Here is a 14,287-nt window from a genome sequence, read left to right as displayed (position 1 = left end):
CCGCTGAAGTCCTTGGCCTCTGCTTTGATATCATGTGCCTTATTTGATGCAAGTTTTTTATATTCAAAATCTTTGCTGTTGCCTCTTCATTACCATCTTCATCTTCTCTGGCTCTATCCACGATGATCACCTTATTTCTGAAGACTTTGTGGTTGCATTTCCTTTTGTTCACCAGATCCTAACGATGGATTCAGGCTGTGTCCTTCAGCATTCTTCCTTTAGCCTTCCCGGTCGGTCGTGACTTTGACACACATTCATATTGTTGTGTGTCCCCAAATTAGATTCTGGGGTTATTTTGGTAACTACTGCCTTGGGTGAGATTCAAACTAGTAATTAGGGGGTTGAGATAACTTCTCTTGTTACAAGTTTCCTCCTGTTTTTGCATTCCAAGAAGTTGCTACTTCTACTTTTCCTACATAAAATGCACAGTGGCGTGTGATGTATAATCTATCACTAGGCTGAGGGCTTGTGATTTACTTCATTTTTTCTTCATTCCTAGGGCAAGATGTTGACGAATATCAGAAGCATCTTGTGGATGTGCTCAACCTTAATAGTAACCCATGCACTACAGAGAGGTGAGTGTGGAAACACGTTCTTGCTTGCTTGCTGACCTAACAGTTTCAGTACTAGGGGATGGAAGAGCAGCATGGGTTCCCTAGAATAAAGGATTGCCTTTCTTGTCATCTGCTCAGTGCTGTAAATTCTTAGTTAAAATATTAGGAGGCTGAAAACAATGGTCTTAAACCAATCAATGCAAAATAATGAACAGAATGGTAGAGTTACAAGTAGGTTTTTAGGCACATCTAGATTGCCTTTTAACTCATATTTGGCATTGACCCTGTTTAAAAATTCCAGCTTCTCCAATACTGCTTCTCAGAGACTTTTTTTTTTTAATACAGAAAGAAAGTTTATTAAACACCGGAGATTAAGGTTTGAAGAGTCAAGAATATAAAGAAAGGGTTGATAGCAAGAATTTGGACTCTTCTCTCTTTTTTTTTTTTGTTTGAAGTAACTTTGCAAATACACATGCATTCTTTTCTTAGCTTTAAGAAAAGCTAGAGGCTGCTGGGTGTGATGGTGTACACTTCTAAACCCAGGCCTTATAGGCTCAGACAGGAGGATCACCATGAGTTCGAGGCCAGCCTGGGCTACACAGTGAGCTCAAGGATAGCTTAAACTATAGAGTGAGACCCTGTCTCAAAATAATAAGGAAGAAAGAAAGAAAGACAGAAGGAGAGAAAGCAAGCTAGTAGTGATGCTTTTCAAATTCTAGGCTCATCATTTAACGTATTTAAAGAGGCAGGCACATCCAGAATTGGAAGGAGGAGAGTGTGCTGGGCCTCACCTGCGTGCTTCTGCCTGGGCTACTCTCCCAGCTTGCCCTGCCCCCACGCCAGGCTTCGGGCTTTCTGAGGTGATGTCCACAAACACCTTCCCTTTGTCCCGGTGCTGTGCTAGGCAAGCAGCACCTGATGTTAGTTCGTGCTGTTCTCCCCGAGTAGACTGTAGGATGTGAAAGCACTTTCTTCCATCTTCTGGCGGAGCGGCTGGCATGCTGACAGCAGCGAGCCCTTTTCTGTGTTGACTGACTCACTGACTGACTGGATGGATGGATATGGATGGATGAGCGAACGCTGCAGTGAGGGACCCAGGTGGCCCCCCCAGTCTAGGCTCCAGCATCTGTGAGGCTGAAGAGATCTTTTCTTACATTTTCAGGAAGTGAAGGTAAAGGACACAGAGGAAAAGGCAAGACCATCCAGTGAGGGGAGGGGAGGAGCTCTACTGAGGAGGTGGAAAGGGCAGCTGGTCCGGGGCCAGTAATGGAAGGGGCATCGTACAGACTGCAGTGGGCGAACAGCTCTGCACTTAAGTGCAGACCTCGCCTTCGAGAAAGAACTCACGCAGTGAAAAACCAAACAGAGCCACACATACATAGCATAGCTCCTTATAGTGTTTTTAAAAACAATGGTAATAACCAGTCATACTGCGTAAGTTGTATGTATCGGGCTCTGTTCTTTGTAAATCCATGATCACTGTTAAGGTTGTAATGAATCTGAGGTTCATTTAAGAAGACTTTTATTTTTTTCCTATGGAAGGCAGAAACTGAAAATATGAAATCTATATTCAAACATTTCCAAGCTCATAGTGAGATGCAGAGCAGGCATCTGTTGAGTGGACACAAATAGGCACTTTTGTTTCAAGGCTTTTTCCTGCTTATTCCCTGGTGCCCGAGGAATCAATGACCAGCATTCCCGAGCTCCTTATCCCTGCTCTTTTTCAACACATAAGGCGATCTTTGCTGTAGAGATGCTCAGCCTATTAGATTACAAAGCCTCCCAATCATTGGTTACTCAGCATCGATTTCGTTACATTGTTATTCCTCCTCCTGGAGTAAGGCATGAGTGAATGAATGAGCAGGTAACGATATTCATCAAGGGAGCAATAAATTCCCATTTTAAATCTGCCCTCTACTTGGCCAAGGTCTCTGTGTGTGTGTGTGTGTGTGTGTGTGTGTGATCAGATTGTGCAGATGGGATTTCCATTGCCCTCACTCTGCAGAGTCTACTGACAGAATGAAGGGTAACTGACCCTCACTCCTGGAGCTCTCTGCCTCGCTGCACTCAGACCACAAACCACCAGCTGGGAACAGCGCACCTGTCTGTTAGAATTCATTCTATTGCTGGCATCGTCAGAATTCCACACAGCTTCCTGTAGGTAGCAGAGTTTTTAAGAAACATGCATAGCTTCTATATATTATAGGCTGAATTTCTTATCTTAAAATATTTGGATTTAGTGAGTTTAGTTCTTGTGACCCAATGATTTAAGACCCAAGATTTAATAAAACAAAAGATTTGCCCATGCAGCTTTTTGTTAATCTTATTGGTGAGATTGGATCCCACGGGAATATATATATATTTATATCCAACCAAAGCTTTTAATTATAATAATAAATAGCCCCTTAGGAAATTGCCTTTTGACATCATTGTGAAAACATCTTTTCATTACAGTATGGGTATCAGGTGATGCTTTAAATTTGAGAAAACTCCCCATGGGATAAATTTAGGGGAGTTTCATGTCTATCTCATGCACCTAAAATTCTGAAAAAATCTATAATTTAGCAATAAGTATTAAGGAAGTTAGAAGGCATTTATCCTAAGCAACTTTCTAAGGAGATGATAAAGTCTCATAATTTATATCATGATTAAAGTTGATGGTGAAGCCATTTGTTTTCCATTAAGAAAGCAGTCTTTTATTTGTGGTGAAGATTCTACATTTCATTTGTAGTAAATAATTCTTCAGGAAGGAAGATGAGATTTCCTAGAACATGCAATGAATATAAGTGAGATGACTTTTTGGATTAAGGCATTCTCAGCTCTTCTTAAAAATCCCTGTTTTAGACAAAAAATTCAAGATATCTTTCTTTTGTCATCATTTCTCTACTGGATCCAAGTGAAAGGAATGTAAATCAGGCAGAGCTTTCTTTTAGGGTGTCCCCTGTGGATTTTATGGATTTGTTAAAAATATCATGGAATTACTGTAAGGTTTCAGTCCAGTCAGTAATTAAGGACTTAGAGAAGTGGATGAGTCTGATACTGAAAGGAGCTACCAGGAGCACTTGTGCTGTGTGCTGGGACTCAACTTAGGGCCAGAGGAAGAACCCAAGCCAGCCGGGAGCCAGTCCCTGCCCCTTGGGGGAGCATTTTTAGTATGGAATTGGACCGATTTTGCTCCAAGGGTGAGCTTTAAATTTCAGAGTTTTAATGTCAAAGCCAACAAGGATGGAAAACGAGGTGATCACCTTGATATTACATTACAAAATGTGAACAATCTTAGCAACATTTTAAAGAGTAACTTGCTGCAGTTCATAGCACCCATGCCTCACTCTATTTTTATTTAATTTTGTTCAACGCCTTAAATCTGGGCAAGCTATATATAGATTAATAAACAATAAATGCATGATAGCAATGACCATTATGCTTTTGGGACAGATTAGTGATTTCTATCATAAATACAATCATACTGCATTCATTATTTTAGATTCATTTCTATCTTATATTTTATAGCTTAGTCTGTTAAGGTACACTTTAGTGTTGGGCAGTAGAGTATTTTTGTCTTAGGGGGCATCACATGTACACAGTATCTTTCTGGGATGTCCGAAATGCCTGATCCCCAGCGGAATTCACAGGGTGACACTGATGGTTATCTCACGTCTCATGCATGCCCGCCCACGCTGAGACACGGGTTACTCACACTTTGATTCCTGGCCCAGTTAGATGCACAGCAGTTTTTAGGTTAGAAATCAGTATTTTACTGCCCCTGGAGGCGAACAGTAACTTGTTGACCATATTTCCCTGCAGTGGGCCTTGCTCCTGCACTGGCAATGATTTCTGTTGTTACTGCACGCCCTCCAGCCTCCCTGGTAGGGCTGGGAGATGGGAGAGCTGAGGAGCTTATTTTCATGCAACGCTGTTAAACTGTAGTCGGAGCATTCCCTGTAATTAAAAGTTTAAGGACTCGCACAGAAAATAAAGATTTTCGGAGGGTGAGGTGACCAGCATCCAGCTGTTCTCACCAGGACGTGAGGAGAGGCACTGTGACGGTGATCGAGGCTGGATTTGTCACTCTGACCAGTCCGGGGACCCAAGGGGCCTTCGGGGTTCCCTGGCCCCAGCTCCCTGAAGCAGTTTTTTGTTTCTGCTTTTAATTCTCACTGCCCTTTTGAATTTTATTTTCATTTCCTCTAACGTGGTGCAGCAGGTGTCTTCACAGACGTTTTTCCGCTTTGCCCTGTAAACGTAACTTTCCCCCTTCAGCTGCCTTTCCTAACCTTGTGCGGTTGTGTTGCGCGGACCTGGCCCGTGGTTTCTACCCCTTCTTCCAGCCTTGGCTGCCTGTCGCGCAGCCCGCCCCTCTCCTGTCTGTCCTCTCCGTCCTGTCCTCCCCCTCCATCCCTCTGCGATTAAACTAGGTCTGCCGCAGGCACCATCCCCAGCCCAACTGCTTGCTTGTCCTTCCTTCCTTTTCTAAGCACCGCTTTTTCGTATTAAATACTGAACCACACACACTTCGAACAGAACTCCAAAGCCCAGTGTGTGAAGGAGCCTTTGCCCCCGAGACCCCTGCGGCAGCCCCGGGCGCCCACCCGCTAACCGCCTGCCTTCTCCTCCCCAGGCCCCACGGGCAGCGGCCCGGGCCCGACGGTGCGGGGCTCGCTGGCGGCCACTGCCCTGCTGCCCTGCCGCTTCCCCGCGCTGCCTGCGCCCCCGGCCGGGGCCGGCGAGGCCCTGCGCATCAAGTGGTCCAAGATCGAGGCGGACCCGAGCGGAAGGGACCTGAAGGAGACCACGGTGCTGGTGGCACACGACGGGCACGTGAAGGTGGGGCAGGACTACCGGGGCCGCGCGTCGGTGCCGGCGCAGCCCGAGGCGGGCGACGCCTCCCTGGCCCTGGGCGCCCTGCGCGCCAGCGACGCGGGCCGGTACCGCTGCGACCTGCTGCTGGGCGTGGAGGACGTGCAGGCCAGCGTGGGGCTGGCGGTGGACGGTGAGCGCGGCCGGGCGGGGCCCGGGGGGGACCGGGGGCACCTGGGGGCCCGGGGGGACCCGACCCTGTGCAGGCAGGGCCGCTGGCCAGGGGCACTGAGCAGACCCAGTTCACTAGAGCTGCAGGAAAGACAGCCGTTTGTCCCTCGCCTCCACCACTCTTACCCCAGGGCTCTCGCCACTTTTTCTTTCTGTCAGGCCATCTCTGCAGCAGATGATTACATTCCTCATGGGAGCTCTGCATGGACAGTTCATCCTTTTTTTTCACCCATTTTCTCTCTCTCCCCCTCCCTCATCTCTCGGTGCCCTTCCCGTTTGCAAAAGATGTTTCCCTGTTGCCTATCATCTGTCTTCCATTTTGCTTTTTACTTTATACTTTGAGTTTCTCATAGAAGAGAAACTATGTGAGTCAAGCTTGTGCATCTGATTTATTTCACTTAGCATTATGGTCTCAGGGTGCATCCGTTTTCCTACAAATGACTCGTTTATCCTTCATGGCAGAGTAGTGCTCCACGTTATGTAAACACCACACTTTCTTTATCCATTCATCTGTTGATGGACAGGCAGGCTGCACCCAAGACTATTATGAGTTTTTCTGGAAGTCCATCTTTGTGTTGTTAGCTGTACTGCCATGGCTGCCTGAATCAATCCAAAACGTCGACCTTTCATGGTCATTTTGACTTTGGGGAACAGCAAGACCTCTCTTTGTGCCAGACCTGGGGAATAAGGTGGGTGAGGTCATAGCCATGTTTTCCATTGGATGGTGCTGAGCAGCCACATTCATGGTATTTTTGATCACACCTGGTAAAGACACTGAGGAAAGAGGACCTCCAGCACTGCTGCAGAAAGTGGCCAGAATGATGGGCGAGGTGTGTTTGAAGTGAGGGAGAGGATTTTTGAGGGGAATTCATGGCAAAGTGTCTTTGACTGTAATAAAAGTTTGAAAAATTTAAACATCCATCGACTTTTTTCAGTCATAGCTCTTACTGGAAATACTGAATACTTCAAGACATTGTACTTACTTCAGTAATCATTACGTCAGTGCTGAGATCTATTAATGATTAATCCACAAGATTGTACATGCTGATCTACATTTTGCTTTAATTTACACATGTGTGCTGTACCTGTATGCATTAACACACACATATACATACACACACACAAATCTTCCTTCCTTTTTCATATTCTTTTAGAGATTATTATACTCTTTGAGTTTACTTTAATGTAAATTTCATTTAACTTTTATCAACAAGATCCTTAATAAATACTATGGTGCATACCACAGTGTCTTTAAAAAAGCCAGAATTCAATAAATACTTAAATTGGTTCAAAACAAGAACTCAGTTAAAAAAATTTAAGGTTAATACACCAGTTGTTATCCATTGAGTCTTGCAATGAGACATTTTAGATTACCCCCTTTCAGTGGTGGTTTATGTCACTTGAATCTAAGTCGAGAGACAAAGCAAAGAAAAATTGCTTTAATTGGGGACAGACATAACGCCATAGCTCTTGAAAGCAGAATGTCTTGGCAGGTCATTAAGCAGAATTCTAAACCCAGACATGATGAAACAGATTTTCCTTCCAACCCTCCATTTCCCTATAAAATATTTACCTCTCAGAAGTATATACAAAGGATTTTATTGAAACTCTTTCTTGTTTAGCCAAAAGGAAATACTCTGAATTTCAGATGCAACAAAGTAATTTACTGAGCATCTTTTTATGTTCAAATCCTACTGTTCCCCTTCTTATATCTAGTTTTATGCTGTGCAGGTATCTGCTAAATTTCCTGGGTTCTTCTAAATTTTTCATTTCCTTTGGTTACCTAAGATTGTCACGTATTTCTCTCTTTTAAAAATCCCCAAGTGAGGTTAAGGGCTCTTTACAAATTTTCATCATTAAAGAATTAGCAGTGGACTTGCCCTTTGTCCCTCTGAAACAATGAAAATTCTCTACTTAATCTCCTTAGCCCCATGGGGTCTTCAGATTACTCCAGCCATTGCAGACACTGAGCCAGACTGATGCCCCTGCCCTGGTCTAGATGCCCCCTGGTCCCTTTTTAGTGACAGTCTTCAGTGCTCATGGGAGACTTTTAATCAAGAAGATTATTTGAAATTTTGATTAATACCAAACTGACTGAAAACCAGTCAGGTTCCTTTTTGGGTTTTTTTGGTACCAGGGATGGAACTCAGGACCTTGCACTTTCGAGGCGTGGTGGAACCACTGAGCTAAATCCTGGCCATAATCAGATTCTTGCATAAGCCTCACAATCATTTTAACTTATCTCTCATACTTACCATGTAGCACCACACATACTTCCTGCCAGTGTTGAGAGAGGTTCTGTGAAGGTAGAAGTCGGCATTTGGTGATTATGTTGAGTCATACAAGATCAGAAAAGGGCAAATGAGTGAGTTGCTAGTGTTATCTGCCCGGTGGCCACGTGGGTCTTCTTGGGTTGGTGCTGATCACAGGTGTTTATCTGTGAGGTGCTGGTCTGTCCTCCCCAGTGACTTCATTGGCACACACCTCTCTTGGTAGAAAGAGACAATCTGAGGATGAATATGTGGGAGGCAGTCTGCTATCTAGAAGTCAGGGTGGGAAGACAATCTGCTAGAAATCCCCAGCAATTATTAGGAATAAGGGGAGAGTAACATGTATCTCAAACACCAGAATTCATTCCAGATGACAGCAACAACAATAACAACAACAGCAGAAGCCTTTTCAACTGATATGACTCAATAAAATGTCATTCATAAGGCCCAGTTGCCTCAGTTTCCATTTTCCCTGGAGTGTAATTACACTCACTTCCATGGATCGCTTGTAGAATGAGTCATGGTATTTACTACAGTTAAAAATGGGAATCCTTCGCTCCGGAGGAAAGGGAGCCCCTAAAACTCCACCCTGTTTTTCCTAACCCATTTGACCACTCCTTGATCCCTGGAGCATGGTTCCAAAGCACTAGTTTATCCAGCTCCTAAAATGCAACAAAGTGGAATCTGAGGCAAGATCCAGGACACTTTGCTTCTACTCAGGAGAGCTGGAGAGTTTTATTTCACGCCTTCTTTGGCGTAGAAAGGTTACATTTCGTCTCTCCTAGCAGAGGCACCAATTTATGCTAGTCGTACAGCAAAAATGATAAACATTTGCTAAACATTTGGGTAGTTGCCCACCCAACATTTTATCCTTTACCTAATTGGACCTTTAGATGTATCAAGTAATCAGTAACTGTCAGTTCTACCTTGTGAGTGAGGAAATTAAGCTCTAACTTGGAACAAATTAGTGTCAGAAAAAGCTCTTTCTCTAACATACAGTCTATGTCCTTCAAACCCCACTGTACTTCCCCTGAGTATGGCAGTGTTTCATGTTTGGAGGTAGTTGCCCTAGTAAATATTTCATGGGATGGGTCAACATTTCATGCTCTTCTTTTGAGCTGGCCCTGGGTAAAATGATGAAGCAGGAGGTCCCGAATTTGTGGCTCCCTTAACCCTTTGTATTTTCTGCAGAACCTGCTCCATTTAGATGCTCAGCACTCCCAAGAGAGCCCGAGTACTGCTAGTAAATAGGACGGCTGCCTGACACGTGGGATTTAGTGACTTCAGTCTGTCTTGGATTGTGTGCATGTTGAGGGAAAATTCCCAGCTGGAAAAAGTTCTGGTGGAGCAGTGTGTGATACCCGGGTGGAAGGTGTTTTAGGAGCTCCACAAATGAACATGAGTTTTGCACCATAAAATAATGACGAGACTGTCATTACCGTTAGCAGTTGATTTGACGGGATGCTCCAGTGAGAAGTCTCGCGCAGTCCAGGGGTCATCAACACGCTCGTAATTGTTCGCCATTGTGTCTGCAGGGGTTGTGTTTCACTACCGGGCGTCGACCAGCAGGTACACGCTGAACTTCGAGGCTGCTCGGCAGGCGTGTGTGGACGTCGGGGCTGTGATAGCAAGCCCAGAGCAGCTCCTCGCCGCCTATGCAGATGGGTTTGAGCAGTGCGACGCGGGCTGGCTGTCTGATCGGACTGTGAGGTGAGTCGGGGGCCGGGCTGCACCTCAGCGTTGGGGAGTGAGGGGACCGCGGCCCTCACCCGCCCTTCCCTCCCCAGATACCCCATCCGGGTTCCGCGAGAAGGCTGTTTTGGAGACATGATGGGGAAGGCAGGGGTCAGGACCTACGGACTCCGCTCTCCTCTGGAAACCTACGATGTGTACTGCTACGTGGATCGTCTGGATGGTGAGCCGTCTAAGTTTCTGTCGCTTCCCTGGAACTAGGAAACCAGCCGGGGAAAGCCCAGAAGCATGGGTTAGAGCCGGTCTTCGGGCTTGATGGGTCCCACGCAGCAGCACTGTTGAAACGACTGTGTGATTTGGTGCTAAGACAAGCCTGAGGTGGAAAGGGAAAGAGGAGCGGGTGCCGCTGGAGCCATCCTGCCTTAATGCCAGGTTCGCCTTCAGCGGCTGCTCTGGGATCAAGTCCAGCACACGTTTAGAGCATTCGGAATAGAAACCGTAAAGGTGGTTCCTATGCTGGTGAGGACGTCAGGTGTCAAACCACAGTGAATCCAAGTGCGTGAAACACCCGCAAACTCCATTCCAGGCCTCCGCAGCAGGAGGCGATGCCAGTTTCTCACCAGTCCAGGTCTGTACCTCGCATTCAGAGCAGCCATTCATTTATTCAGCCACGCAGCACATGAAGCCAGGCAGCCTATTAAAAGTGCATTCAGAAGTACCCAGCGTGGGATGGTACTCTGCTGGCGTGAAGCCCACGGAGGTAAAGCCCTCTCCTGAAGATGCTTAGAGTCTGATTGATTTGGGGTCTGCCTTTTCCCTCTATCTGAGTTAGGGGTTCTTAAAGACAAGTTTGGGTTCAGTAGTGCCTGTATCATCTACTGACACTGTAGGTGTAGAAGGCATATACAGTTCAAGTTTCTATGACTTCAGAAATGGATATTTTTAGAAGCCTAAATATGTAGGTAAGTAATGATACTATGTTGAATTCTGCTTTTAATTTTGTCCGGGTACACATATAAAGAATGATCTCGAATTTTTTATGTGAAAAATGAGAATGTTGGTCTAGATAATTTCTTGATTTCTTCCATCTTTAAAATTACTTTTTAAAAATTTGGCTTTTATTAGCCCATGTGTGCAGTGCCTAATGACCACATTCATTGTGGTGAGCCAGTACACCCACATAACACATCTTAATTATTTTTACTTCCACTTTCCCTGTTTTCTCCCCTCCCTCTCTCTCTTGGTCCCCTTCTAATTTAAAGAACCATATCCTTGTTTAAAATTCCATGATTCTAGTTTATTTGTTGTGGGTTTATTTGGGTTTGGTTTTGTTGAGATGGGATCTCACTGTGTTGGACCAGCTGGTCTCATACTCCTGGGCTAAGTGAGCCTCCTGCCTCTCCTCCTGAGTAGTCAGGACTGCAGGTGTACACCACTGTGCCTGGCCTGGAATTCTGTAATTCTATCAATGGAATAAAGAACCACCGGGCCCAAAAGTTATAATATTAACAGCTTATATTTTATGCCTTGACTAAATTTGCATAGGAAAGCCTGCTTTCAAGAAAAGTGCTTAAGCGTGTGATTCTCTAGGACTTTAGTTTTCTTTATCACTATCATTTAAACTTGACATTGTATTTTCTAATCCAGAGCTTCAGAATATGGTTTGTTGGGGAATCTAGTTCTAGGGAATAAACTTGATTATTGCTAGTTCAGTAAGGTGGGAGTTTTTATCACTGTTGTTTTAATTTAGACTAATATCTATTCAAGTGTTAGTTTTGAAAATATCTGGGGTGCTGATAATAGAGAAAATGAACCAGAGGTCGTTTTTGAAAAATATGTGCAAATCTAGTAAACCTAAAAGGCTGTTACCAAATACCATTGAAAGGATGGGTATTCAGGTACAGATCACATCTTGGCTTGAATAGACTCCTTGATTGAGAGACAGGTTTATAGGCTCATGATATCCCTGCAGGGGCAGCCCAGAGAACCCTCTGTGTGTCTGTTCTTCATGTTATTCTTGGAGAGTGTCTTAGTTACTTTCTAATTGCTGGGACAAAAATACCTGACAATCACAAGTTAAAGAAAAAAGGGTTTATTGTAGTGCATAGTTTGTAGTGGTTTCAGTCCATAGTCAGCGGGCTCCCAGGCAGAACAGCAAGGCAGAGGAGAAATAGTCCATAGCAAGGCAGGCAGGAAGCAGCAAGCAGTGTGCCTCCCTTTCCCTTTTTATTCCACCCAGGCTACAAGCCTGGCAACACCCACACCCAGGATGGGCCTTCCCATCATCCACACCCAGAACTGTGCTAAACCAATCAATGAAATAACCCAGTTTTCACACCCATAATCCAGTATCACACACCCATTACCCAGCCAGCTTCCAAAACCCCCACTTATGGGTGCATGAAGCTTTGATGGGACATCTAAGATTAAGCCATAACAGGGAGCTAGTAGAATTATGCAGACTATAGAGTCTAGTCTTACAGATTCCTCAACTTCAAAAGAATTCTTTCAAGACTAGAGGAGGCTTCGATAGGAGACCTAGAAATTCCTGTCCCTGTGTAAGTACTGCTTAAAAGTCTTGGTGGTGGAAGTCCTGCCAAAGATCCCTTAGCTACCCTGCACCCACTGAGAGCTGGTCCCTCAGTGTCTGCTTAGAGTGGCAATAACCAGTGTCCAGGAGTTAGGCCTTCAGAGCTCTGAGGTTGTGAGCAAAGTTCAGGTGAGGAAGGATTCACTGGTCTAAGCAGAAGTCCTTTCCCACCTTCAGATGTTCTGTACAAAATCAGTGTGTGCCCCAATGTAACACAAGTCTGCTGTATGAAGTTACTTGGAATAAATGTTCCACATATTTGATATTGAAAACTTGCAGTGTGGAATGTGGCATAACGAATTTAACAGAATTTGAACCTTTTTGTTTTAGTACATAAAAGTTGGAAGAGAAAGAAAAAAAAGATAATTATAAATACTACATTGACCACTGGTTGAAATCTGTGTTAGCAAAATAGCAAGGCTTTTGTTTGTCTCACAGAGAAAGCTTGACAATTCTGGAGGAGATTCAGGATGTTTGTACTGTCAGTGTCCTGGAAATCTTTCCTTCTTTGTCTATTGGCCCTTAGAATAGTTAGCAAATCCTTGGGCACCATTCTTTCTTCTGCCAACCTGAAATTGGGCTGGGCTGGAAGCTAAAGAGAACTTTTATGGCTGATGTTGTAAGTGGAAGACCACAGATCATTCTCCTAAAGTTCTCTCATTCCTTTTGTGAATTTTATGTCTTCACTTTGAAGTAATAACCATTGACTAAACTGTGAATGGATGAAAATTCTGTGGGAAGTTGAATGCATGAAAATTACTTCTCGCAGTTCACTTGTCACATCAATAAAAGATTATTTGGAGGTGAGCCCAAATTCCTCATAAAAGATTTACATCAATTGCTGTATTGTGAGTCTAGTAATTTCCACCAGTATTTTTTTATTTTTTTGAGAGCCAAGTGTATATGCCTAAGAGATGGTGAAGGCTGTAAAAATTAGCAATACCCATGCACTTAGAGTGCTTAGGACATATACACAGGAGTTATGAGCTAACGTGCAATTGCTGCAGATTAGAAGCTATATTATACCATATGGTCTATTGAAAAAGTCAGTTAAATATAAAATAAAATCCTGCTAAAAAAGGTAATTAATTTTCTGTTTTATTTGTCATGAAAAATGTTTAGTTGACAGAATGTTGTCTGTTTTTTCCTTCTGTCTTGTTTTGTAATTTCATATTTGACATAAGTATTTTATATAAAATTAAAATAATTACATTAAATTAAATCCAGGCAGTTTTCTGGCTCTTTTTCTAAGGTGAGTTCTGTAACACATTTCTGCATATGAGTACAACACTCGATTCTATTTTTAAATATAACCTAAGAAGTGTAAAAGAGCAATGGCATTAGCTATCTGCAATAGGAGCATTTCAGTACTAGTCTGTGTTCTTAGAGATGCTGTAGAGGTTATCGGACATGAGTCAGCAAGAGAACACTTATTAATAAATTAATGGAATTAGAATTCTGAAATAGCTGTACAGAACTTAATATCCAGACAGTATTTCTTATTAGGAAGCTCAACCAATGTTTCCCCATTAATAGATTTCAAAAATATTGAGATGTCTTTGGAATGGAGTTGATCAAATGGTTCACAAAATTAGATTGTGATTACAGATGCACTGATTGATGATGGGATGACATCTTGATGAACCCACTGTGAATTGAAAATACATTCCACACGCCTGCCCGACTGCGCAGCCCAGTCTAGCAGCACAGTGGGGTGCAGAGCAACTGTGCTTCACCCTTGAGATCACGTGGCTGACGGGGGCTTTGGCTTGGTGCAGCTGCCTGGTGCTGGAAAAAAAGCAAAATGCAAAATTGCAAGTACGGTTTCTTCGGAATACATATTGCTGTTCTACCACCGTGAAGTCTGGGAATCATAAATCGAGCCACGGTCTCTTTGGGATCATCCATGTTTAGCAGTAGGAAGGGCAGTGCCTGGACAGTGTGCCACAGGGAGTGCCTTGTAGTTACACACAGGAGGGACCTCACTCCCACCCAGTTCTCACCTTTCCTCCTTGTGAGGTCCTGGGCGAGGCTTACCTCTTTCAGCTCCAGTTTTGTCTTCTGTGAAACCAAAGCGATGTGAACACTTACTCTGTAACCACAAGGTGAGGATTGTGTAAGACAACGTGTACAGTGTTCCTCGCAGTGCGTGG

General features: G+C 44.0%; 1 protein-coding gene across 4 annotated transcripts in view; it reads left to right on the top strand.

The window, feature by feature from the left end:
- Vcan (versican) overlaps window positions 1–14,287 on the top strand; it is a 108,213-nt gene that overhangs the window by 10,657 nt on the left and 83,269 nt on the right. For all 4 annotated transcript variants that reach the window (XM_021255732.2, XM_021255733.2, XM_087180998.1 and 1 more), the window contains exons 2-5: window positions 500–575; window positions 5,173–5,544; window positions 9,388–9,562; window positions 9,640–9,767. In XM_021255732.2, coding sequence (XP_021111391.2) covers window positions 506–575; window positions 5,173–5,544; window positions 9,388–9,562; window positions 9,640–9,767 — 745 coding nt within the window. In that variant the 5' untranslated portion in view covers window positions 500–505. The remainder of the gene's footprint in view (window positions 1–499; window positions 576–5,172; window positions 5,545–9,387; window positions 9,563–9,639; window positions 9,768–14,287) is intronic.

This window comes from Heterocephalus glaber, unplaced genomic scaffold (assembly GCF_053883595.1).
Source record: "Heterocephalus glaber isolate CG9 unplaced genomic scaffold, H.glaber_assembly_v1.0 deba00001465, whole genome shotgun sequence".
NCBI lineage: Eukaryota > Metazoa > Chordata > Mammalia > Rodentia > Bathyergidae > Heterocephalus > Heterocephalus glaber.
This window is presented reverse-complemented; position numbering and strand designations above follow the sequence as displayed.